The sequence below is a fragment of the Hyperolius riggenbachi genome, chromosome 6 (genome assembly GCF_040937935.1).
Source record: "Hyperolius riggenbachi isolate aHypRig1 chromosome 6, aHypRig1.pri, whole genome shotgun sequence".
Taxonomy (NCBI): Eukaryota; Metazoa; Chordata; class Amphibia; order Anura; family Hyperoliidae; genus Hyperolius; species Hyperolius riggenbachi.
This window is the reverse complement of record NC_090651.1, coordinates 211,548,999-211,576,934: the sequence shown is the minus strand read 5'-3', so window position 1 is coordinate 211,576,934 and position 27,936 is coordinate 211,548,999. Positions and strand designations below refer to the sequence as shown.

Sequence of the window (27,936 nt, the reverse complement as noted above, 5' to 3'; positions counted from 1 at the left end):
TTGTACCTCCTGTACCTCAGTGTGTACCCCTTGTGCCTCTGTACCTCAGTGTGTACCCGCTATGCCTCTTTTTGTACCCCGTGTCTCTGTTTGTACCTCTGGTGCCCCCCTGTGCCTCTGTACCTCTGTTTGTACCCACTATGCCTCTTTTTGTACTCCCTGTGCCTTCGTTTTTACACCCCGGTGCCTCTTTGTCCAATTTGTCCACTTGCCGCATGCACCCTTTTTTCCTGCACCCTAATCCCCCGGTTAACGAACAAGATAGGGACTGTAGGTTCATTCTTCTATGTCCCCACCTCTGTTTGTACCCCCTCTGTGTGCCTCTGCTTGTACCCCCCCCCCCCCTCCTGTGCTTTGTAATCCGTCTCTGTTTGTACCTCTGGTGCCCCCTTGTGCCTCTGTACCTCTGTGTGTACCTGCTATGCCTCTTTTTGTACTCCCTGTGTCTCTATTTGTACCCCCAGGGGCTATGGCTTAAAGTATTAGAGGCAGAGGATCAGTAGAACAGCCAGGCAACTGGTATTGCTTAAAATGAAGTAAATATGGCAGCCTCCACATACCTCTAGCTTTAGCTCCCATTTACGTTAGAATAATACTAGGGAGTGGATAGCCACAACTAGAAGATACCTTGTATCCACATTTATATCTTGTCCATACTTGCTATTCTTCATGCACTACATTGACCAGAAGTAGCTAATGTTGTTTTACCTGTTCACAGTCAACAGTTGGCTTGTTTGTGCCTTAAATCTGGTTAAATGGAATTATTTTGTTACACTCTGTATAATTTAGCAAAATAAAATTTCCAACCTTTACTGCAACTTGTCTCTCGGCAACTGTCGCTAGTCCGGCACGTGTCTCAGCTTGTGTATGCGGACTAGCGACAGGCAACACTGTGAAGTGAAGGGAGCATCCGGCCGGGGGATGCTCCCTTCGGCGATAGCTTCCGCCACATCTATGCCCTGTAGCAGAGACGTGTAGACAGCTGTCGCTGTTGTCTAGCTGTCGTCAGCACGTCCCCTGTGCGCTGGCGACCGCTACAATTGTAGCCCATGTGTATGGGCCTTTAACTTTGCTGTGTCTCTGCTTCTCACCTAAATGTTCCACACCACGCTCAATACATCAGAGACTTCTGGGTTCATAGCCAAAAGTGAGAAATATGGAGCACAGCATGGAACACAATTCTGAGATGGAGTGATAAGAGAAGTTGACCCTCTGTGCCACAGCCCAAGCAGTCCTGATTTGAGATGAGTAATTATTGAGCAGTAGGGCTAATGTTGATTTTCTGCCTATGGACTTGTGTTTGATTTTGAGCTTTATAGATTGTGGCCGAGGCATCCGTGCAACAAACTTTCATTGATCTGAAGCAAGGGGAACTTTAAAGTTATTGCAGCGTTCTATTTCATTTGAGAGCTATAGAAAATGGACAGATAGTCCACGACTTATGAATGGCCCAATCCCATTGCGATGACGTCATTTCTGCATGGAGGAAGTTTGAGTCCACTTGAGGAACTGAGTCCACCACAGGGTGGTGGTGGGGGGGGGTACAAATAGAGGCAGAGGGCAGGACAGAGGCACCTGGAGGCACAGAGGGTACAAACGGAGGCACAGAGGGGGTACAGAGACACAGGAGGTACAAACAAAGGCACAGGGGGTAAAAAAAAAAGGCATAGTGGCAGTGGCGTTCCTACCATGGGGCGGCAGGGGGCTCCCCGCTCTGGGTGTCGGGTGCCCCAGGGGGTGTCACTAAGGCCTCCCACAGAGGCCTGTGCAGGAGGGGGAAGCAACACAGAATGGACGGGTGGTGGGGAAAGTGGCGGGGAGGGGGGACGGACCCCCCCACCGCCCTCACCTGGGTCCCCTCTTTCTGGCGCTTCACCCTTCCTAATTAGCAGCAGCTTTAGATATGAGGGCAGGAGCGGGCGGAGAGGACTTACTCACCTGCTTCCTGCATTCCAGGCGATGGCGCACAGCGTCATCGTCACGTGACGCTGCTCTCCGCCTTCTCCACCAACCCACTGTGCTTCCTGATTAGCGGAAGCGCAGTGAGTGACACAGAAGTCGGAGACCAGCGTCACGTGACAGATGGCGCTGTGTGCCATCGCCTGGAACGCAGGAAGCAGGTGAGTAAGTCCTCTCCGCCCGCTCCTGCCCGCATATCTAAAGCTGCTGCTAATTAGGAGGGGGGAAGTGCCAGAAGCTTCCCCCTTACTGGGGGCAACTATACTACTGGGGAAACTATACTGGGGAGTGGGGGCAACTATACTAGCTATTCTGGGGGCAACTATACCTTCTATACTGGGGGCAACTAAACTAGCGATACTGGGGGCAACTAAACTAGCTATACTGGGAGCAAGTAAACTAGCTATACTGGGGGCAACTAAACTAGCTATACTGGGGGCAACTAAACTAGCTATTCTGGGGGCAACTATACTAGCTATTCTGGGGGCAATTATACTAGCTATACTGGGGGCAACTATACTGGGGGCAATTAAACTAGCTAGCTATACTGGGGGCAACTATACTAGCTATACTGGGGGCAACTATACTAGCTATACTGGGGGCAACTATACTAGCTATACTGGGGGCAACTATACTAACTTCATTGCGGGTAACTAGTTTCACTGGGGGCAACTGTACTAGCTATACTGGGGCAACTATACTAGCTAGTACTTGAAATTAGTTAGCTCCGCCCTCATCTGGTCATGACCACACCCGTTTTTCGCCGCGGCGCGCTAAGCACGCCGCAGGTTGTGGCCACGCCCATTTTTTCAGGGGGGGGGGGGTGTCTTTTAATACCCAGTACCGGGTGCCAAATGCCCTAGGTACGCCACTGCATAGTGGGTACAAATAGAAGTACAGAGGCACAGGGGGGGGGGGGGGGGGTGCAGGAGGTACAAACAGAGACACGGGGTACAAAAAGAGGCATAGCGGGTACACACTGAGGTACAGAGGCACAAGGGGTACACACTGAGGTACAGAGGCACAAGGGGTACACACTGAGGTACAGGGGGTACAAACTTTGGTGAGGATTACAAAAAGAGGCACAGGGGTTTACAAACGGAGGCACAGGGGGTACAAATAGAGGCACAGGGAGGGGTACAAACAGAAGCACATGGGTACAAACTGAGGCACAGAGGGTATACAAGCAGAGGCATTTGGAGTACAGACAGAGGCACAGGGTGTAAAACCAAAGGCACAGAGTAGGTACAGAGGCTCAGGGGTACAAACAGAGACAGAGGGGGGTTACAGAGCACAGGAGGGGGGGGGGGGTACAAGCAGAGGCACACAGAGGAGGTACAAACAGAGGGAGCAGTGAAAAATGGCGCCAAGCTCAGTTTATATAAAAATGCTGCCACTGGAATTCCATTATAAAACGATATTTAGCATTTTAACGATAAGAACTGTAAAAAAATGGCGCCGAATTCCAAAACGTTAATTATCATTCTAAGATGCCCATAAAACAGTTAATTATCGTTTTGAATGGATTTATTTCCGTTATTTATCGTTTTAGCTCTTAAACGTTATTTTATAAAACGTTAATTAACGTTTTAGGTGTTATTTTTCCATTACTACATACATGCATACATATACATACAGGCATACATGAATACAAGCATACATACTGTACATGAATACATACATACATACATACATACATACATACATACATACATACATACATACATACATACATACATACATGTATGTATTCATGTATGTATGTATGCATGCATGTATGTATGTAGGTATGCTTGTATGTATGTACGTATGCTTGTATGTATGTACAGTATGTATGCATGTATGTAGTATTGGAAAAATAAAGTATTACAACTAAAAGGTTAAATAGTGTTTTATAAAATAACGTTTAAGAGCTAAAAGATAAATAACGTTTTATAATATCGTACGCTAAATATCGCACGGTAAAATGGCGCCATTATTTAGCCGCCGCAATTTTTCATTGTATGCCAAACAGAGGTGGGGACGTAGAAGAATGAACCTACAGTCCCTATCTTGTTCGTTAACCGGGGACTATCTGTACATTAAATAAACCAGAAACATCTCAATAGTGAAGTGAATAAAGCTAGATGAACTTTTGACCTTTTATAAAAAAAACTTTAAGGGCCCTTTTCCACCAGCGCGGTTGCGCTGGCTGAATCGTAAAGTCGCAAACCGCTAGCGATTTTACAATCGCTACGGTTTGCTTTTTAACATAGGAATCGTGGTAGGTCATTTCCACTACTGCGATTCGTTTTTTACAGGAACGCGAACGCGCGGCGGAGCGATATTTGCCGCGATTTTGCTATGCAGTGCATAGCATAGCAAAATCGCGGCCGCAAACGCCGGGAAATCGCCGGCTTTGCGATTCAGCAATCGCTAGCGTTCAGCGTGAACGGTAGCGACTGCTAGTGGAAAAGGGCCCTAATATCTCAATAACTATAACAGATAGAACAGTGATTTTTGCAGCACAAATGAGCACAAACCCAGCACTAACCAACGACACCACTTTTGTGTCCGTGCGCCTTTGTAGGGGAGCTGGGTGATGTCATCATTTGGAAAAAGATAATTGCTATTATCTTTAAAACAAAAGCAGCACAAATGTTTATTTTTGCGGCACAAACGTAGCACTAACCAAACATGCTAGAACTTTTATTTGTGCTGATTGTAGGGGGGCCAACTTCACATAGCCTTTAAAATCTACCAGCAAATTCAGTTTGCTGGCTTCACCTGAGTGATGTCTGTGCGGAAAGAACATAACCAGAGCCGGATTTCAGCCAAGGCCAACTAGGCCATGGCCTAGGGTGCCAGAGGAACAAGGGAAAACTGTGGGCAGCAGACTGATAGTGGCTTTAACTGCCCAAACAGCCCAAGCGTCCGACCGCTGTATTTTCCCACCTGTTATACTGCTTTGCATAATGTATGTGTACTGTATTCATTACTAGCAGCCAGATCTGGTCCGTGGCTGCCCAGCAGTGTTTGCTTCACATACTGGTAGCGCTAGCTGCAGGTGGCAATGGATGCTGGGTCTGGCAGTCGGGATACAGGGGCAGTGAAGAGTATGCAGGCAACTCAAATTGATGCACGCCTTCTGCCCACCCTGTAAGCAATCAGTGTGTAGGGGCAGGACTTATTTGTTAGGTCATGTGACTGAGGACTATGGAAGTTTTTTTGCACCACTGGGGATGGGATGATGACTGTGAGATGCTTGTGCCTGCGGTGCATCGGTTTGCTGATACGCTCTGCAAGTTCTTAGGGATGCTAAAGAACAGGACTCCAAAGCCTCCCATCCCTGGAGTTTGCAGTGTAGCTGTGCTCTATTCAGAGCCGCCCTAAAGCTCCACCTCCTCATCTTCTCAGAGATCTACTGTATACACACAGATAAAGTGGCTGACAGGAATCATCCTTGTGAGTGGCAGGGACACGTGTGTGCAGGCTCGGACTGGGCCACCAGGAACACGGGAATTTTCCTGGTAGGCCTAGCCCCTTTAACTTTAACTTTAAATTGGCCGTACCAGGCCCTGCACCAAGCAGCAGGAGAGGAGTGGGTAGCAGCACAGGAAAGGGGTACTTGGGCACAAAGCGGCAGGGAGTGGGCCCAACTCCCCGCTCCCTCACCTGGGGCCCCCCTTTCCGCACTCCCAACTCCAGAATTTTGCACAATGGCAGCAGCCAGGCAGGGAACGACTTCTCCTGCATTCCAGGTGCCGGGGATCTGCTTCACTGCGCGTCATGTGTCTTCCATCTCCAATGCCTCTCACTGTACTTCCTGATTACTGGAAGTACAGTGAGCGGCATTGGAGACGGAAGATATGTGACACGCAGAGACTCTGCGGCAGAACTCTGGCGTCTGGATTCAGGATGAGGTGAGTTGTTCCCCGCCCGCTGCCACCAGCCCATCACTGCACTAAAAACTGGAGGTGGAGCGCAGAAGGAGGGGAGGGGGCCCAGGTGAAGAAGGGGGGAGCTGGGCCCCCTCTCCACCACTGTGTGCCAGAAATCTCCCCCTTCCAGGCTATTGGGGACACCTATAGCTAACTATGGGGGCACCTAAAGCCAACTACCTAAACTGGGACACCGATGGCCAACTACCTATACTGGGGACACCTATAACTTGCTACCTATACTCGGGCCACCTATCAATAACTACCTATACACCTATACTGGGGACACCTATTGCTAACTACCTATAATGGGGACACCTATAACTTGTTACCTATCCTGGGAGCACATATATCTAACAACCTATACTGTGGACACTTATAGCTGGCTACCGATACTGGGGCAACTATACTTATGCTGCATACACACTTGAGATAAAAGTCTTTGGAAAAGGCAAGATCACAGACCAATTTTACCCCATTCCATGTAGTATGAGAGCCATACTCTACACAGTCTATTCTATGGAGCTGCACTCCTCATCAGATAAAATCTTTGCAAGATGCTGCACACACAGATGCCCGTACACATTCAAAAGATCATTATCAGCAAAAGATCTCTTCCTGCAATAGATCCATTCCTGCAAAATGCATTCATAGTCTGAGATCTGCAGATCCTCATACACACCTTGTTTAACAGACTTCATCTGCATATCTGGCAATCATCTTCAGATCTGAAAATCCATCCTGGTGGATCTGATCTGCAGATGATCTGCAGATGATTGCCTGTTAAACAAGGTGTGTATGATGATCTGCAGATCTCATAGACTATGAACGCATTTTGCAGGAATGGATCTATTGCAGGAAGCGATCTTTTGCAGATAATGATCTTTTTGAATGTGTACGGGCATCTGTGTGTGCAGCATCTTGCAAAGATTTTATCTGATGAGGAGTGCAGCTCCATAGAATAGACTGTGTAGAGTATGGCTCTCATACTACATGGAATGGGGTATAATTGGTCTGTGATCTTGCCTTTTCCAAAGACTTTTATCTCAAGTGTGTATGCAGCATTAGGCTCTAGGCCCTTCATATAACACTTGCCTCAGGCCCTGCATGCTCTAAGACTGCCCAGGCAGGCAGTAGCGCGTACGTTAAAAAGGGGCGCTGGGAAAAAAGGGCGCAGGGTTTTAAACGATAAACATGGATAACGTTTAAAAATATAATGTACTATATTTCGTTTAAAAATAATGTTTTATAAAGTTATAAATCATTAAATAATGTTCATGAAATCGTCAATTGTGAAAACGTTAATCTTCCGTTTAAAAAGTGAAACTTATAATAACGTTTAAAAAAAATTAGTAAGTAACCCTCCCTGTACCTACCCCTAACCCCTAGACCCCCGTATTGGTGCCTAAACCTAAGACCCCCCCTGGTGGTGCCTAAACCTAAGACCCCCCCTGGTGGTGCCTAAACCTAAGACCCCCCCTGGTGGTGCCTAAACCTAAGACCCCCCTGTGATAAGCATTAATAACGTTTCAAAAAAATATTGTGCGGTTTTTCGTTTTAAAATATTAAAAAATGTATACATCATTAAATAATGTGTAATCATGAGAAGCAGTTATAAAACATTAAGTCTCCGGGCGCCGCTTTTAAAACGTTGTTTTTCTCCGGCGCCCTTTTTTCCTGTCGGGCGCCCATTAAACGATATTTATTATGGGAGTGAATGGCGGCGCCCGATTTGTCCACTAGCCTCCTGCGCCCTTTTTTACTGTTACCGGCAGTAGCACCCAGCAAAGCACCCAGCCCTCCCCAGCCAGCCCTAGCTACCTAATACTGATATATATGGGCATGTGGCTACTTAATTCCATTTTCTGGGGAACATGGCTACTTTATGTATACAGGGACCATTTGGTTACTAAATTATTTTATTTTGACTCACCTGGCTATTTTTTTTGTTTACTGTAAGGTACCTGGCTACTTAAAGGGGCACTACAGCGAAAAACTGTAAAATTTTAAAGATTTGCAAATAGATACAAATAAGTACATTTTTTCCAGAGTAAAATGAGTCATAAATTACTTTTCTCCTATGTTGCTGTCACTTAGACCCGGTGCACACCAAAACCCGCTAGCAGATCCGCAAAATGCTAGCAGATTTTTAAACGCTTTTTTTTTATTTTTATGAGGCGTTTTGCGGATTGCTGCTGCGGATTTCAGTGTACCATATTTCATATATTGTTACAGTAAAGCTGTTACTGAACAGCTTCTGTAACAAAACCGCCTGGCAAACCGCTCTGATCTGCCGTTTTTCAGAGCGGTTTGCGTTTTTCCTATACTTAAAGAGACTCCGTAACAAAAATTGCATCCTGTTTTTTATCATCCTACAAGTTCAAAAAGCTATTCTAATGTGTTCTGGCTTACTGCAGCACTTTATACTATCACTGTCTCTGTAATAAATCAATATATCTTTCCCCTGTCAGACTTGTCGGCCTGTGTCTGGAAGGCTGCCAAGTTCTTCAGTGTTGTGGTTCTGCTATGAACTCCCCCTTCCAGGCCCCTCTATGCACACTGCCTGTGTGTTATTTAGATTAGAGCAGCTTCTCTCTTATCTTTTACAAGCTGGATAAATCGTCCTCTGAGCTGGCTGGGCTTTCACATACTGAAGAATTACAGACAAGGGCAAAGCTGTTTGCAGGAAGAAACGAGCAGCCTGAAACTTCAGTGCATGAGAGCTGCAGGGGGAAAGAAACACACAAATGATCTCTTGAGATTCAAAAGGAAGGCTGTATACAGCCTGCTTGTGTATGGATGTATTTTCTATGTGTGGACATACTGTACATCAACCTACTTCCTGTTTTGGTGGCCATTTTGTTTGTATATAAACAAACTTCTTAAAACTGTTTTTAACCACTTTTAATGCGGCGGGGAGCGGCGAAATTGTGACAGAGGGTAATAGGAGATGTCCCCTAACCAGGGCCGGTTTAAGCAACAATGGGGCCCCAGGGCAAAATAAACCTGGGGGGCCCCCAACATATACCCCGGAACAAAGATCGGCATTAGGGGACCTTTTTTGCAGCTGGTATAGTCAGGGTGTGAAGTCCCAATCGGTCAGAGCTCCACATTCTGGCTATCCCAGCCTGCATGGGGGACAAGGGGTTAAAAAGTTTCAGGAGGGAGGACCCCACATAATTTTTTTTTTTTTTTTAATTCCCACACTCTAAACATAAAAAAAATTGGGAAAATAGGAAAAAATGCCAGGGATCTTCATACAGCCATATTGCGGCTGTATAGCGATCCCTGGCCAAAGCACTGCGGCTGCGTATAGACCCCCTGGAAACCCCGTCAGAAAATTTATTGCGCTTTCGTTTGATGCCTGTAAAATGACACTACCGTTAGGTTTGCTACTAAAAGTGACATTTACCGCATTTAAAAGTATACTTTTTTCCTTCTAAACTTTAAAATCGATTTTCTCAAAAACTATAAGGTCTTTTTGAAAAATTGTTTTTTCCTCTTATTCCTAACGATCTCCTTAACATATCCTGCAAATTTAGGGTTTCTAGCATTTAAGGTGGATTTGCTATTAACCATTAAAGTCGACAGGTTTTTAAATGTTTTGTTTTTTTCCTTTGAAACTTTAAAATCGATTTTCTCAAAAACTATAAGGCCGATTTGCAAATTTTTTTTTCCTCTTGTAGCCACTGGGGGCCCCTACAAGCTCTGGGGCCCTGGGGCAGCTGCCTCCTTTGCCTTAATGGTAGCGCCGGCCCTGCCCCTAACGCACTGGTATGTTTACTTTTGTGCGATTTTAACAATACAGATTCTATTTAACATTGAGGCAGAAACGCCTCCGCAATCCAAAAAATGCCTCACCCCGGGAGTATGCGTTTCTGCAATACTCCTCCTGCTCTGGTGTGAACCACCCCATTGAAATACATTACCCTAGCGTATCCACAGCCGCAAGCGGCTGCAAAAACGCCTAAAAACCCGCTCGGCGTGCCCCAGCCCTGACAGTCGGTAGTAGAAATCTGACAAAAGTGACAGATTTTGGACTAGTCCATCTCTTTATAGGGGATTCTCAGGGATATATTTTCAAAAGCACTTAGTGATTGGCAGTTGCTCTGTCCAACTGCCAAAAAACTGTGTAGGGAGCAGGGAAGCTGGCCAGCATCGTTGTTTAACCTTCTTGCCGGTTATCCCGAGCTCAGAAATCACATGCAATTTCCCTATTAAATACATTGCATGCGATTCGCATGCATTCCACTCGAATTCTGCGGCTCTTTTGTGCGTTTTTTTCACCGCTGAAAAAAATGCACCTCAACAACGCTACAGTGGAAACAGGCCCATCCACTTGCATTACAAGTGCGAATCTGCATGCGTTGGACGCATGCGGATTCGCGGAAGTGGAAACGAGCCCTGATACTCTGCATTACTAACATCAAGGCTTGTGTACCTGTTGCTGGACTGTGCTGGCCATTAGCCTCTCGCTCTTCTTCCTCCCCCCCCCACCCTTTTTTTTGTTGTAGGAGGATATTACTTGCTCTTTGCATAGAACTGGATCTTGCATACAACTGTATGCGTTGTACTATCAGCGCTAGATGCCGGCGTGTGTTTGCTGGTGTGACGTGGTGGTTTGAGTGGATGTGTTGTGATGGGGTTGCCATCCCATGTGATTTTTTTTTTTTTTTAATAATTTTATTAAGTATAAAATTGTGGATTTAATACATTTTGATATATTTTTTTGAAAATTGATTTGTGATCCGCTTTGTTTATTGGGAGTGTATGTTCTACCATTTATTTTTCACTGCCAAATCTTGAATAGTACGTGTTGTGTGTGTTGTGTAGGGATGAGGCAACAAATGTCAACATTTTGAATCAAAATTGGTGGTTTGGAACTGGAACCTGAAATTTTGAGAAATTGCAATGAAAATCTGTTTTGGTTTACAATTGAAGTTAGAATTTTTTTTAGTTTACTGTAAAGCCTCCAAACCTGCTATCCACACCAAATAGGTCAGGGTTACTAGTGGAAACGCCAACATTTATTTTATGTTTTTTTTAAGACCTTGTAGTTTTTAAAGGGAACCCGAGGTGAGAGACCTATAGAGGCTGACTTATTTATTTTCTTTTAACTACTTGCCGACCGTGTCACGCTGATGGACGTGGCAGCAGCCCCAGGTCCGCCTAACGCCGATCGGTGGAAGGTCCTTGGGGCGTGGTTTGCGAGAGATCCCGCTCTGATGACGGAGCCACTGGGAGACTGTTAGATGGCGAAACTGCCGTCTTTTATTGCCGTGCAGCGCTGCGGTCGCAGCACTGTACTGGGGACAGCTGTGTGATATGGCTGTACCCCTGTGAGGCACCACAGCGATCTGCTGTCATAGGCTGCAGCTTGTGTGCTGAGTTGTGTGGCCCTGCAGCGAGGCCTTAAAGCTGCAGTGGCCCATTTACAGAGGTATATGGAGGCTGCCATATTTTTCTTTTAAGCAATACTAGCTGCCATGTAGTCCTGCTGATCCTCTTATACTTTTAACCATAGACCCTGAACAAGCATGCAGCAGATCTGGTGTTTCTGACATAGTCCGATCTGACAAGATTAGCTGCATCCTTGTTTCTGGTGTGATTCAGACACTACTGCAGCCTAATAGACCAGCAGGGTTGTAAGGCTACTGGTATTGCTTAAAAGGAAATAAATATGCCAACCTCCATATACCCCTCACTACCGTTGTCCTTTAAGGGAATTTATTATAAAGTTCAGGCAGATAAATGCATTTTTAAACCAGAGGAGTGCCAGATTGGAATGGTTTGGGCTCAATGCTAAGCTCCAAACATACTGTAAAAATCTAAATAACTGCAAGGTCATTTTGAATTTCTTTAGAAGCTTAACCTTTTGGTAAGACAAATTTTCTTTTTAAGCCTCCTAGTGGAAGGTCGTAGGGTCAGGCAATGGAAGAGGGGAGGTCTTAGGGTCAGGTATCGGTAGTTCTGTGTGAGCACAGTTAAAGGGAAAGAGGCGCTCTGGTATGTATAAAGTGGATTAAAACCAGTTTAAAATCGAAAAAGATGAGGTTATTTAGCACAGGCTGGCCCTTTATTTAGCACAGGGGGGCTATTTCCCTTTTACTGTGCTTTAATTTACCCCCCAATATCCCCTGTTGTAGGGGTTGAGACAGAAAACCTGTGGTCCTTACAACAGAGGTTCACTGTTCACAAGGAGAGCGACCACATCCAGGTCTGGTCCCTAGTGGAGTCGGGTTCATTGTTTCCACTTGCTTCCTGCGGATGGTTGCCCCCTTGCAACCCGCCTTTGTGAGTAGTATTTCGATTTCCTTTCTTCATGCTTTTCCTATCTTACAAACTACACTATTTGGGCTCCTGTTTTTGTCTCCTGTACCTTTTTGCCTAGGGTGCTGCGACATCCCTCCAACTTTGGTTCTGTGTGAGGGTAGGGGTAGGCAGGCCTGGTCTGCCCATGATGCCAAGTGAGGCGACTTCCTCAGGCGGCAAAAGTCTGGTGGCAGAAACAGGAAGTGAAGAGTGTTTGGCCAACCTATACTGGGGACAACTGTACCTGGCTAACCTATACTGGGGGCAAATGCATCTAGCTACCAACACTGGGGGCACCTATAACTGGCTACCTACCTATACTGACTGTTTTTTGGGGGACTCACTGCAGCTATAATATGTATCCTCACAAGTTTCCCTCAGGCAGCAAAAAGTCTAGAACCGGCCCTGGGGGTAGGTTAAGACATAGTAAAGTATTGGTAAAGATAGTTGATATTTTACTATTGGAATTGGGTAGTAGAATATCAGTAATGTTACCGATTATAAAATGGAGGCTGACAGATTTATTTCTTTTTAGACAATTCCGATTACCTATTTGATCCTTAATATCTAATACTTAAAGTGTGCCTGAGCCAAAGCCCAGGTACAAAATCACATGGTTAGCTAAGAAGGTGGTGTACTTTGAGGAAAAGAGATCAGCAGGAAAGCCAGGCATTTGGCAATTGCTTTGACTAAAGTCAGACTGCACTAATGATATGCGTGTTTCAGGTTGGGGATTCAGATTCTACTGATGTGAAAAGGAGCAGCAGGACAGCTAGGCAAGGGACATGGTTTAAAGGGACTCCGAGCACCTCTCATGGGTATGCCTTAAAGAGATTCCGACCAGTACTGCAAAGTACTTAAAGATGCATACCTTTCTGTAGCTTGTAGCTCTCCTCTTTCATTTGATGCCTGAATTGCTGTCCTACACCAAATAGTTTTCGTTCGATTTTCAATATAAAAATCGCGGCTGCCATCTTGGCTATGTTATAACTTCTGGGTCACCCCATCTTCTCTGTTAGAGACGTGCATCACTGAATGAAGCAGGAAGAGGAAGTGACATGCATGGCCATTGTAAGAGGCTCCTCCAGAGGGGTCATAGCACGACTTTGTCAGAAGACGCCTGGCTTAAAGGCATACCCATGAGAGGTGCTCTGAGTCCCTTTAAAATGAAATATGCATGGTATCCATGGTTGCCACCTCATCCCTTTAAATACCGGCAAATACGAATTATACATGCATTGTGGCTAGTTAGATGCAGTTTAGGCACTGATTATACGTGAGTAGCCCCAGAACCTGTATTACTTAGATGTGTCAGTATTTAAAATGATGATGTGGCAACCCTAATGGACTCCTCTACATCCCTCTCAAAGGATCATTTTTAAGGCAGGCAGACTGAGTACAAAAGATCCAATACACAGTGATTGTTTTTGTGGCATACATCACAGAAGAACAATAAGAAAATTGTTTGGCAACAAAGTAAGTGACCTTTAAGGTAGCTGGAGCACCCTTGGAATCAAAAGTCCATGGAAATTATGGTTATCAGATAAGTGTGTATTGGCTTGCCCTTCTATACAGAGTTCCAGGAAACAGAGGTTGCTTTATCATGTTTAACCCAAGCATATCTCAAATATTGGTACTTTGCTCAGTCTTTGCTGGATAAACCTGGCCTTGAGCCGGTTGTCCGCTAGGAATGCACTCAGTCTACTGCAGACCTAATGATGTAGCAGGTGAGGAGAAGTGGAATCAATTCAGGTAGCAGAGGGATCCATTTCAGTAACATTCATTGAACATAAAAACATATTATCAGTGTCTAAATGGAAAAGGAAAAACCATAGAGATGTCTAGCAACCAAATAAGAATCAGAGTAAACCATTTAGAGGTTAATTTGAGGCTACAATTAGAGGAAGACAGTATAAAGGCTCTGAGGGTTAAGGTCAGGGTCAGGTCAAGGATGGAGTACATACATAGCGTCAGGAAGCATAAGATACTACATCCGATAATAATCCACGGTGTAGTGCAAGTGGTGGGCACAAAGCATGAAAGGCTGTATTGCTCATATGAATAATGCCAGTTCTGGGTGGAGTGCATACCCCATATTGTATCCAGTTTTGATTGGCCAATCACTGACACATACAGGTACATATACCTATCAAATTTGGATTGGCCAATCACTAACCAATTTTATCACCAGTACGTAGGCTTTGAATACTATAAACATCTTTTGTAGGTAAGCTCTCATACTACATCACAGTGGAAACATTTGCCAATTGGCCAATCTAAATTGGATATGTGTACCAGGCTTTAGACAGTGACAATCAGGCAGATTAGTTGAAGGGCATACCTTGGAAGACATTGAATGAGAGAGAAAAAAAAGTGCTTGTTCAGTAAATAAAAGAAAATGGAAGGCTCCGCTTAGGTGCAAGAGGGTCAAAGCGTTATAACTCAGATGTGAGATGTCAATACTTGATATTTTGCTTCGTCTGCAACACCTCACTCCTGACCCCTGATCCCCTGCTCAGTCTGTGGCACATGATTGCTGCTACTCTAAAATATGTAATAGAAGTCAGTTTGCATGGATGAATGAAACCTTTATTTCTTTAATCTCCTTCTCTTTGCTGTTAAGACTGTTGGTGATAAGCACAATATCCTATTACACTGCCAGGATGATGAGCTTAACACACCCTGCACTGCAAGTTATTGCGTGACACCTCCATCTTCCTCATTTTATGAAGTGTTTCTTACAGCTATAATCTCTTTCAGGGGCAAAAATGGCAAACTTCAAGGGTCATGCTCTGCCTGGGAGTTTCTTCTTGGTGTTCGGGCTGTGGTGGTCTGTGAAATACCCTCTTAAATACCTGAAGAACAAGGGGAGAACCAGCTGCCGTCCAAACAGGTTCCACCAGCGCTTGGAGCTTATTGAGGGCATATCAAAAGCGGTCTTTTCTCTTGTAGGTAAGTGCTGAAGGCAAAAAAAAATGTTAATCCATTCTGTGCTTAGAAATGTTTCTCCTTAAAATAGTTATACCAGTAACAAAAAACAAATGGGTAGTTTGAAACCGATGTGGAAAAGGAGATTATCTCTCCCATATTGCTGGCCTCCGGTCATTATGCTCCAGGCTGTACTCCATACAACCAATACTTCCTCCTTCTGCATGGAGCGCTACAGCCACATGCTGTGACCAGGGTGAGGTAACCTCATTGTCCATGGCCAGCTTACACCAAGGCTATGTTTCAGTTACACCTCAAGCGCAAGTGAAGTTCACCCACTTCTCCTTAGTCATCATTACCCTACATATCAAATGCAGTAAGGCATTTCCCCACATAAAATGCAGTAGCTAGCTAGTACCGCACATACGAAATGCAGCAAACATTATCCCACATCTGAAATGCAGAAGTCATTACTACAAAAATGAAATGCAGTGGTCATTACCCCCACATATGAAATGCAGCCAACATTACCCCACACATGCAGCAAACCTTGCCTACTTTAGTGGTCCCCTTCCTGTGCCCCCCCCCCAGGATAGGCACTCAGCAGATTAGCGTCACAGTGGTGGTATTTGAGGTGCCACTGTTTACCTCTTCCAATGAATTCTCACATTTCATTTGTCCTGTGGAGCAGCTCCCTGCTCAGATGATCTGAGTGTGGCATATAATCAGCAAGTGACTGCAGCGGAGGACAGATAGCAATGCTCTTCAAACACCACCACTGCCTGCCTATTAGGGAGCAAAGGAGGGGGGCCTTGGGCCCTGGGAAAGCGAGGATCAGGGCCCCCTCCATTCACCAGCAGGCAGTGCATGAGGGGCACCAGGTCATGGTGTCCTGGTGTAGCTGTGTGGTCTATATCCACCCCTGCCCTCAGTCCTCATCAACAACTGCTTGGGCAGGGCATTCAGGCAGGCTGAAGCAGCAAAAAATAATGTAAGAGATTTACCCACACAGCAGCAGCCTAGAGGGCAGCAGCTGTGGTGATGAAGAGTCCGGCATCTGCACTCAACACAGTGGTGGCCAATCTTGTTAACCTGAAGTGATGTGCCGGTTCCTAAAGGGGTTTGGTCATTCACCACCAGACCACCCAACCCATTGGAAGCAGCAGCAAGTATGCTGCTTTCTGCCTAGGTGATCTGTGTACACTTTACTGCCCAGCTGCGGAAAGTAACTTTCCTTATTGCTGGGCACCCCCTGCTGCTTATTGTACCAAAGAGGCTCCCTCGCAATCGCCAAGCGGTAGTTACGTTCCTGCCTTTTGATTCCACCTAAAATTTTAAGATGTATAAATTTTAATACACAATTTGCATCATTCTGCATTGAATTATTTGCATCTCATTATCATCCCTTCTGGTGAAGAGGTACAATTTCTCAGTGATCTGGGCTTTTACCATAGGTAAAAGAGGAAACTGAAATTCATTAGTCAGGAAAAGGATCACCTACTGGTGGCCAGTGGAAGACCATACATGGCTCATAACAGTGTAAATAAATAGTGTGTATCTATGGTACTAGCGTTTGGTCAAAGATACAGTGGCTTGCATAAGTATTCGGCCCCCTTGGAAGTTTTCCACATTTTGTCATATTACTGCCACAAACATGAATCAATTTTATTGGAATTCCACATGAAAGACCAATACAAAGTGGTGAACACGTGAGAAGTGGAACGAAAATCCTACATGATTCCAAACATTTTTTACAAATCAATAACTGCAAAGCGGGGTGTGCGTAATTATTCAGCCACCTTTGGTCTGAGTGCAATCAGTTGCCCATAGACATTGCCTGATGAGTGCTAATGACTAAATAGAGTGCACCTGTGTGTAATCTAATGTCAGTACAAATACAGCTGCTCTGTGACGGCCTCAGAGAGGTTGTCTTAAGAGAATACTGGGAGCAACAACACCATGAAGTCCAAAGAACACACCAGACAGGTCAGGGATAAAGTTATTGAGGAATTTAAAGCAGGCTTAGGCCCCGTTCACACTTGTGTTTTGGCATGCAAACGGACCGGATCTGGATCGGATCGGTCCGTTTGCATCAGGAATGAATCAGGCTGCCATCTGGATCCGTGTGGTAAAAACAGCGAAATTACTAATAAAATTGTTGGGGTCAGTAGAAGGTGCACCTGTAGAATCAGGTCCTCCGCTGTTTAGGACTCACCTCCACCTCCGACATACTGCCAAACAGCTCCAGCACGTTAGTCACTGCTGCTCCACTGCTGCCCATGTGTCCCCATCCGAAATGGCCGCTAGAATTCGCGTAGGAAGTGGAGTAGAACGTCAGGTGTTTGTATCCTGTGTGTTCTGTGCTTTCCGTTCCCCATCTTTCTATTTCCAGATGGTGCAGTCAGGCTCCGGTCCAGGTGCGTGGGCCGGATGATCTGGACCCGAAAAATAGCGCATGTTGGAAAAGTGTCCGGAGTCAATCCGGCTCCGTTCTGTACGGAACGTACGCATGTGAACGTCCACATAGACATTAGTTCCGTTTGTACAGTATACGGTCCGGATCCGATCAGGCGGATCCGGACAGGGAACGCTAATGTGAACCAGTGCTTAGGCTACAAAAAGATTTCCAAAGCCTTGGACATCCCAAGGAGAACTGTTCAAGCGATTATTCAGAAATGAAAGGAATATGGCACAACTGTAAACCTACCAAGACAAGGCCGTCCACCTAAACTCACAGGCCAAACAAGGAGAGCACTGATCAGAAATGCAGTCAAGAGGCCCATGGTGACTCTGGATGAGCTGCAGAGATCTACAGCTCAGGTGGGGGAATCTGTCCATAGGACAACTATTAGTCATGCACTGCTCAAAGTTGGCCTTTATGGAAGAGTGGCAAGCAGAAAGCCATTGTTAACAGAAAAGCATAAGAAGTCCCATTTTCAGTTTGCCACAAGTCATGTGGGGGGACACAGCAAACATGTGGAAGAAGGTGCTCTGGTCAGATGAGACCAAAATGGAACTTTTTGGCCAAAATGCAAAACGCTATGTGTGGCGGAAAACTAACACTGCACATCACTCTGAACACACCATCCCCACTGTCAAATATGGTGGTGGCAGTATCATGCTCTGGGGGTGCTTCTCTTCAGCAGGGACAGGGAAGCTGGTCAGAGTTGATGGGAAGATGGATGGAGCCAAATACAGGGCAATCTTGGAAGAAAACCTCTTGAAGACTGCAAAAGACTTGAGACTGGGGCGGAGGTTCACCTTCCAGCAGGACAACGACCCTAAACATAAAGCCAGGGCAACAATGGTATGGTTTAAAACAAAACATATCCATGTGTTAGAATGACCCAGTCAAAGTCCAGATCTAAATCCAATCGAGAATCTGTGGCAAGATCTGAAAACTGCTGTTCACAAACCCTGTCCATCTAATCTGACTGAGCTGGAGCTGTTTTGCAAAGAAGAATGGGCAAGGATTTCAGTCTCCACATGTGCAAAGCTGGTAGAGACATACCCTAAAAGACTGGCAGCCGTAATTGCAGCAAAAGGTTGTTCTACAAAGTATTGACTCAGGGGGCCGAATAATTACGCACACCCCACTTTGCAGTTATTGATTTGTAAAAAATGTTTGGAATGATGTATGATTTTCGTTCCACTTCTCACATGTACACCACTTTGTATTGGTCTTTCACGTGGAATTCAAATAAAATTGATTCATGTTTGTGGCAGTAATGTGACAAAATGTGGAAAACTTCAAGGGGGCCGAATACTTTTGCAAGCCACTGTATAAATATTATAATGGAAACCATGAACAACTTTATTTGTTTTTTAATTGCTGTTAGCCATATTTGAACTTCCTCTTCCAGAATTCCTGCTAACTGCTACAAGCTAGTTACAGTTACAAGAATTAAAAAAATGAATGCGCATTGCCCACTAGGCACAGCCAAGATCAGGCCTGAGCCTCCCATCCAGTACAGTTCATTAAAATCTGACTTTTTTTTTTTTTTTTTTTGTAAACAAACCTGCCTGACAAAAACTTTCATTGGGATTACTGTAACCTGGCATACACAATTTAATGGCGTGGAAAGCGGGAAAAAAGGGCGCAGGCAGCTAGTGGACAAAAAGGGCGCCGCCATTCACTCTCATAATAAATAACGTTTAATGGGCGCCGGAGATGAATAACGTTTACAAACGGCGCCCGGAGATTTTTAATGATTTATAACTGTGCTTGTGGTGATTTACGTTTTATAAAATGCACCCGTGCCAAATAACGTTTATAAAAATACTAAACCTATTTATCTTATTTAACTAATTAAAACGTTATTTAAAGTTTTATCCCTTACTGTTTGTAAAACATTATTATTCACAAAATAAAGCGATCAGTACGTAACGTAAATTGCAATATATTTTTTGAAGCCACAATTAGTAAAACATTATTATCCATATAATAAAGCAATCAGTAAGGGGGTCTTAGGTTTAGGCACCACCAACGGGGGTCTTAGGTTTAGGCACCACCAAGGGGGTCTTAGGTTTAGGCACCACCAAGGGGGTCTTAGGTTTAGGCACCACCGGGGGGGTCTTAGGTTTAGGCACCACCGGGGGGGGTCTTAGGTTTAGGCACCACCAGGGGGGATCTTAGATTTAGGCACCACCAGGGGGGTCTTAGGTTTAGGCACCACCAGGGGGGATCTTAGGTTTAGGCACCACCAGGGGGGTCTTAGGTTTAGGCACCACCAGGGGGGTCTTAGGGTTAGGCACCACCAGTGGGGTCTTAGGTTTAGGCACCACCACGGGGGTCTAGGGGTTAGGGATAGGTACAGGGAGGGTTCTGTGTGAGAGTAGGCTTAGGTATAGTTTTAGTAAAATTTTAGTAATCCTTACTAATGTTTTACAACACTTATTACGAACGTAGTTATATTTATATCATCGTTATAAAGAATATTTTCAGATTTTATTATAAGAACAAACCATAAATGAAGGTTATTCACAATAATATATAATTATAACAATTAAACATATATTGTTTTTTTAATAAACGTAATTATAAGTTTCACTTTTGAAACAGGGAAGATTAACGTTTTCACAATTGCCGATTTCATAAACATTATTTAATGATTTATAATTTTGTAAAACATTATTTGTAAACGAAACATAGCACACTATTTTTATAAACGCTATTAATGATTAATTATTAATTAGCGTTTACACCCTGTGCCCTTTTTGTCTGGGCACCCTTTTTGTACGTACGCGTGGACTGGACACAGACACACAGACACAGAGACACACACACACGTTGTATTGCAGTACTGGCTCAGATTAGGGAGCTGTGTCTGCAATGTACTTATTTAAATAAGTGACGTCTTACGGTCCCCATATATTTAGTGATTTTGGATGATTAGAGATAGATCTCTCTCTGATCAAATTTGATGGAAGAGAGATCTGTTGGCTACCGCATGATGATTCCCGATCAATTTCAGCATGAAATCTTTCGGGAATTGGCTACATGACGCTGCCTTGGTGTCCGCAGCCGCGTCCCCTCAAATGTAATGTACCCCCCTGTGCCCCTGCATTAATACTTTACCTGCCCGATGTCCGCTGCTGTGTCTGCACTACTCTATCGTGTTCGCACCACTGTCATAGTCCTCCCTTTGTTATGGTGCCCCTGATATAATGCTGCCTTTTTATAATGATCCTGTGCTATTGTACAGTCATTTATAGTGTTTCTATTATAGTCCTCTCTCTATTTTATTGTTCCTTGTTATAGTTATCCCACTATTATTGTGCCTCTTTTATAATCGTAAAGTCTTTTCTCTATTATAGTGCCCCTAATTTAGTCCTCACTGCTATAATAATGCCCCTATTGCAGTTCTCTCTGTTATAATCCTGTCCCTGTTATAGTACTCCCCCTTAATACAATGCCCCTATAGTGCACCTGTTAGTGTTAGCGTTAGTTCCCCATCTCCATGCAGAGATAGTAGCCAAGGATTTTTAGAAAATCAAGAGCCCATGACAGAAGCTCTGCATACCATGCCATGTATTGAGTGGATTTTTGTTTTGAAGTAGAAAGTTATGGAGGGTGCCGTTGTTCACCCCTTTTAAAATGCAAGTTGCCTGGCAGTTGTACTGATCTTTTTGCTTAAGACCGGTTTTACACTTATTTTTCGCATTGCGGTGAGAATGCGATGCTCCTGCCCCATCCCACCACAAATTAAAAAATGACAAACGTGACCCTGCATCAGAGTGCGTCATAGGCATAGCGCTGCCCCCCACTGTGACGTACTTCCTGCTGGGCAGGAAGTACATCACTGGGGTTCCCATCGATCCAAAAAGCACTTCGCTCCGTCGTTTACACTACATGCATCGCCCATAGACTTCCATGTCAGTAGCCAGTACAGTAGCATGAATCCGCTTGTGTATGGTGGAAGAAGCCATGCACAAGCAGCTCCATACTACACTGCAACATGCGGATGGGAGAGCGACCACGTCAACCTATTCATCATGCCTTTGTCAAATAGGTTCAGAGGATGCCAGTGCTGGAACAGAGAGCTCCAAAACACATTGCTGACAGCACATAAGTGGGATCATCAAACAGTCTATGGTGCAGAGATGCTCGTGCACCAGCCCTTAGAGGCAGAGGATCAGTATAGCTGCTAAACGAGTAGCATTATTGTCTAAATGGCAACCTCCATACCTCTCTGGGCAAATGCTAATTATGACAGATATTCTCTGATCAGAATAACTAGCATTTAGTTTGCGTTTGAATAACATTTTGGTCTCAGCCACTCGGCCACTCACTGTATTCAAGGGATGAAGAAGTAAGTGCACTTGAAAACACCTCTAAGTGCAAAATAAAATAAAACAGGATTTACGCACAGCTTAGTATTGCTCCTAAAGACTTATTAAAAGGGTACCTGAAGCAAAGAAAAGCGAGAAACTTGAATACTTACTACAGTAGTGGAAAGCCTCTGGATAGTCCAGAGGCTTCCATTATCTTTCTGGACCCCACTGATCCAACACTGGCACCCTCTGGCCATAAGAACATGCCCTTGTCAAATTTGTTCACATTCGCATCAGTGTATGAGCGACACCTCACTGTGCAGGTACAGTGCGTGCCTACCCAGTAGCACAGATTTTTTTTTTTCATACATGCACATGTGACTCTGAGTTACTGCACAGGCACGGGCAGTGCTTGCGCCTTTGAACTGTGACCATGCTTGTACCTGGACAGGATTGCAGCTGCAAGGCAGGGATGGGTCACAAAAGCCCGGGCCTGGGGCAGCAGCAGCCCAAGGGGGCACCTGAACATAAGAGGAGTTTCTACATAGGAAATAGGAGGCTGAAAATGGGGAGCAACACATGGAAAAATGGATTTGCAACAGAGGAAAAGATAATCCGGGAGCAGCTTCACCTTTCAAGTATAAAACTTCCAAATACTTTAACCTCCCTGGCGGTAAGCCCGTGCTGAGCACGGGCTATGCCGCCGGGAGGCACCGCTCAGGCCCAGCTGGGCCGATTTGCATAATTTTTTTTTTTTTGCTGCACGCAGCTAGCACTTTGCTAGCTGCGTGCAGTGCCCGATCGCCGCCGCTACCCGCCGATCCGCCGCTATACGCGTCGCCGCAGCCGCCCCCCCCCCCCCAGACCCCGTGCGCTGCCTGGCCAATCAGTGCCAGGCAGCGCTGTGGGGTGGATCGGAGTCCCCTTTGACGTCACGACGTCGGTGACGTCATCCCGCCCCGTCGCCATGGCGACGGGGGAAGCCCTCCAGGAGATCCCGTTCTTTGAACGGGATCTCCTGATCTTTGATCGCCGGCGGCGATCGGAGGGGCTGGGGGGATGCCGCTGAGCAGCGGCTATCATGTAGCGAGACCTCGTCTCGCTACATGAAAAAAAAAATTTTTTTTTTAAAAAACGTATTTGCTGCCCCCTGGCGGATTTTGCCAAACCGCCAGGAGGGTTAATGTAATTCTTCCAATAAAAATTGACAACAGATAAAGGACATCAACAGCAATACTTATCGACAGGAGGTAGTGTAGGTGGTGCGGAGGCTGGTCGACGATCGTTTCGCCCCTCAATGAGGGCTTTCTCGAGACCGTATAACCCCCTTGCTCTGACACCGCTTGTATATACCAAAGGACCCGCCCCCCAATTCACCACTATCCAATGGCAGCAACCCCCATGACTAGGCTCACCTGTATTCTATACACCTGATTCGCCGCCCGTCACGTATTCACAACTTCCTCCACGTCAGTGAATGTCAGGAAATGGACCATCACCCTTCCTGGAACGCATGCACACTTCCGCTTCCACGTACGGAGCGCATTGGCGCTCCGCCCATTGGCACGCTCTCCTCGGCGCATACTCAGCTATGGACGTAACTTAATTCCGTAACATACGTTCTTTTCCGTGTCCCCTAGGCGGAATTGCTGCCATCCTGTGGCGAAATATGGTATTACTTTGAAATTTCCTGTTGCATCCAACTTCAGTGTACATAAGTGCCATCTAGTGGTCTTTTTTCATACTTATACCATGAATAAACCTTTTTTATGGTGATCGTTATTATAGGGGTCTGTAATAAACATATCGGCCCTTCAATAAATACAAGCAGGTGCCAGTTAGAAGCACACTAAACATCAATTAACAATTATCAGTTAAAAACTAAAGAAAAGGAACAGTCATCATAATAATTTCATCCATAATTTTCAGGAATTATAAACAAGTAAGACCTCAAGGAGGACAGTGCTAGAGAACAACTCCAACCACCGGTCACTCATTATCATCAGTCGCTATAGAAACTAAATCACATAAACATTATAACTATACATAAACTGGGCCTCAATGACTGATATCAGGCAGGATGGGATCAAAACCCAACCTTATCCGAGATCACAATATCATTGGTCCCATTCTACCATAAACATCATAATCACATCAACTCCTGATAATTCCTACTAATCCATACCTATCGACACTCACTGTGGTACCTAGGGATAGAACAGTCCATCCCCATTGGAACCATATGGTCATAGTGTCTTATTGCTTTATCAAAGACAGATTGATCAAAGAAAAATTCCCATGTCTATCCTATCATTGAAACCTGATGGACCCTCTGTGCCCAATCTTATGATCCATTTGCTTTCTAATTGTAATAGTTTTTCATCACCCCCCTCTTCCCGTTTGAATAAATGTATCAATGCCAAAGAAGCTGAGGCATTCTGGGTCCCCTCCATGTCGGTCTCTCACATGCTCAATCAATCTCCTAGCTCCCCTCCCATTTTCAATAGATCTAAAGTGTTCTGAGAATCTTTCCCCCGTTGGTCTGGTAGTTTTCCCTATATACATTAGTCCACAGGGACAACTCACTGCATATACTACCATTTCTGTCCGACAGTTAAAAAAATGTTGGATCTTATATGTACTATTCAAAAATGAGAACCATTTCCCCTGTTTTAAATATTTACAATACATCTACATTTGCATCTACCACATTTGAAATTTCTTCCCAATATCCTTGAACGATTCAACCATGTCCTAGTTTGTTCAGTTTTATATTCACTCTTCACTAAACAGTCTCTAAGGTTTTTGCATCTTTTGAACGAGATGCATGGGGGGTGAGAGCACTTATCCCTAAGCAGTGGATCCGATTGCAGGAGTCCCCAATTCCGTCTAATAGCTCCTGCAATATGTTCTCCTAGGGGGGAGTGTGAAAAATGCATGAAAAAGTATTTTCTAGCTTTCTCTTTCTTTTTAAGAAGACTTTCCCTATCCACCTTTTCTGCTCTAGCCAGAGCCGAACATAGGACCTCATCCTCCGTATCCACGGGCCTCAAATCTTTTTTTAACTTCCAACATGGAAAAATGGAAATTGATGCCCAAGAGAGCATGAAAGAGGGGCTACAGTAAATGCATGATACACATGGAAGAGGGGGCTGCAAATGGAATGGGAGGGGTGCTGCTGCACAAAAAAGGGGAGCCACAACATCCTTGGCCTAGAGGCACAGAAAGTAAAAATCCAACATTGAGAAGAGGGTCTTGGCATGCATCAGTGGGGAAGCGGAGCAGTGCTTTTCAGCGCTGCTAGATTTGGGTGCAGCCAGCGCCGCTATAGACTGTAATGGGAATCCGTCTATAGCGGCGCTCAGTGAGTAACGTCTGCTCCATCAGACTGAGCTGAAGTTGCCTAACCTCCCTGACGGTGAATTAAAACCGCTAGGGGGCAACGCAGCACTATTTTTTTATTTTTTTTTAATTATTTTTAAATCGCGTAGCTAGCCTAGCGCTAGCTACATGACAGCCGCTGTGCAGCGGCATCCTCCCACCCTCTTCGATCGCCTCCGGCGATCAAGCTCGCCTGGAAATCCCGTTCTGAGCGGGATTTCCATTAGGGCTCCCCCCGTCGCCATGGCGATGGGTGGGGATGACGTTGTGACGTCAAAGGTATTCCCGATCCACCCCTTAGCGCTGCCTGGCACTGAGTGGCCATGCAGCACATGGGGTCTGGGAGGGGCGGCACGGCGAGCGGCGGCGTAGTGGTGGCGATCGGGCAGTACACGCAGCTAGCAAAGTGCTAGCTGCGTGTACAAAAATTTATGCAAATCGGTCCAGCAGGGCCTGAGAAATCCTCCTGCATGGCATAGCCCGAGCTCAGCTCCAGGCGCCAGGGAGGTTCAAAAACACAATAATTCGGCCTCCAGCAATCGCTGGAAGCCGAATTATTTCATTCCCCTACTATCCATGGCGGCCTGGAGGGGGAATAGTAATTAATACGGGCCAGACTTGTGCAGAAGCAGGATCAGCCATATACCGGCTGTATCCTGCACCCAAGTCTCGGCGCCGATTTCAAATGTATGCTGAAGGAGGATCCCTGAGGTAACTTACTTAGGTACTTAACTTATTCATTTTTCCAATCCACAGGTGTTCTTTAAAATTTAAAACTGGATTTAAAATCCAAATGAAGCCAAATGCTTGTTTATACAAATTTTATTTTTTGAATTCTGTGATTTAATACGAATGACTCCTGTACAGGGATACTGGCGGAGCAGTTTGTGCCAGATGGTCCTCACATGCACCTGCTGAACGGGGAGGAGCACAGCTGGGTGAAGCTGATGAACTGGCAACATTCCACCATGTACCTCTTCTACGGCCTCTCTGGAGTGGTCGATATCCTGACGTATTTCCCTCTGAAGGTGCCACTGGGGCTGGATCGTCTGGCTTTGGCAATGGCAGTTTTCATTGAAGGTAATTAAAAAAAACCCTTTTAGCTGTGTTCACTGAGAAAGCAAGACCTTCTTGGAAGTGATATTTCAGACCCGTGGTTTATTGGTTTGGGTGATTTTCTGTATCTCCTGGAAACTTTATTTTTGAAATCTCCTGTCCAAGATGAACTGTCAATGTTGTTGTATTCCAACTTATGTTGCATTTTGCATAGTATAATACATGAATCTAAATACAGAGATGAGCAGCTAATATTTTTGGCTATGGCAGTGTACAGAATTGTGAAGCCATACAAATCTCACTACTGATTCCTGGGCCTCTATTCATTTAAGTTTTCTCCCAGGTGATGTTTTCACACCTTCTCAATAAAATACCCTTAAAGCCCCCAAAAAGCAAGAAAATACAGAAAGTAAGTTTGATAGTACTTTTTTTTTTTTTTTTTTTTTTACCTACTATTTTAATGCTTTTTCAATTGCTAAATGTGAAAAAACGTATTATTTAGAGAAGATAACACAGGAGAAAAATTCGTTGCATATGGGCCCTGGAGAGATAGTAGTATAACAGCAATTCTTTAGAAGCACTGGTCAATTTTGATCGCTCAATATCCGGCTGATTGGATCATTTGATCAAGTCTGCTAGAAATCTATGCAGCAAATGATGCTTGGTCAATTGATTTTTGGCCGGACGTTGTCGATCATGCCAGATGGAAGAAATCACTTGGGAGTGCATTTTGAGTGATGCGTAGTGTAGGCAGCAGAGCTTACACTCAACTGTTCGCTGGTGTGATTCCAGTGTCTTAGTCTCCACTGCCGTGCACTCCTCCCGGTCTCTTCTCTCCCGCGATGTCTGTGTCATATTACAAACGTTTGAGGCCAAATAATAGAGACCTTTAGTGGTTGAGTAGACATGTGGTACGTGCAATGGCGCCTCTAGTGTTCAGCCTCTAGCGTTTGTTACGTGACCCAGAAGAGGAAAGACAGGATGAGCACCGGTGGCTATGGAGAGAAGACACCCGCCGGTAGAGTTTGGCTCATGGAGGGGGAGGTTGACATAGATGTGGGAGACTTGAGGGCCCGGGAAGCAGTCTGCAGCTCCACAGATTTTCAATAAATTGAGCATGAAGTTGAAATCAGCATGAAATCTATTGAACATTTGTGTACAGTGTGTGGAGGAATTCAGAAAGATTCCTGTCTTATCAGGTTTTGATCCGAGAGGGATCTATTGGCCTCATCAATCAGTGTATGGCCAGCTTTAGGCTTTTTATATAATGATCTCTTTAAGCACTGGACAAATAGTGTGTGTGCTAACTGGGCCAGGGCAAAGCTGGCCTCAAACTTTTTATATTATTTTGGTCAAATTTTTGTATTTTAAATGTATAATATAAAAGCAAAACTTGATTAAAGAAATTAAGAATCATATGTAAAACCTAGTACAAGGGGCACTTGAGATAATAATTCTAAATTGATGGAAATTTTAGTTACATGCAGCTTGGAACTGGAGCAGTGCAATTCACCACCATCAACTGCATTTGCCCGGCTCAGTTTTATGCTGCATACAGTTTGCAGAGTTTATGGAAATTGTGTAAAATTCCCATTTCACTTATAGT

At 44.9% G+C, this 27,936-nt stretch overlaps 1 protein-coding gene and 1 long non-coding RNA gene across 4 annotated transcripts in view; one reads left to right on the top strand and one right to left on the bottom strand.

Moving 5' to 3' along the window:
* The window catches only part of TMEM45B (transmembrane protein 45B), a 124,660-nt gene that overhangs the window by 51,407 nt on the left and 45,317 nt on the right, over positions 1 to 27,936 (top strand). For 2 of the 3 annotated variants that reach the window (XM_068240374.1, XM_068240372.1), the window contains exons 2-3: positions 14,952 to 15,143; positions 26,142 to 26,354. In XM_068240374.1, the coding sequence (XP_068096475.1) occupies positions 14,960 to 15,143; positions 26,142 to 26,354 (397 nt within the window). In that variant the 5' untranslated portion in view covers positions 14,952 to 14,959. Of the gene's footprint in view, positions 1 to 12,116; positions 12,174 to 14,951; positions 15,144 to 26,141; positions 26,355 to 27,936 lie in introns of those variants that run through there. The other variant, XM_068240373.1, reaches the window with a different exon arrangement.
* The window catches only part of LOC137521297 (uncharacterized), an 83,426-nt gene continuing 70,287 nt past the window's right edge, over positions 14,798 to 27,936 (bottom strand). Inside the window, exon 3 of the long non-coding RNA XR_011022087.1 lies at positions 14,798 to 15,150. This is a non-coding gene — a long non-coding RNA (uncharacterized lncRNA). The remainder of the gene's footprint in view (positions 15,151 to 27,936) is intronic.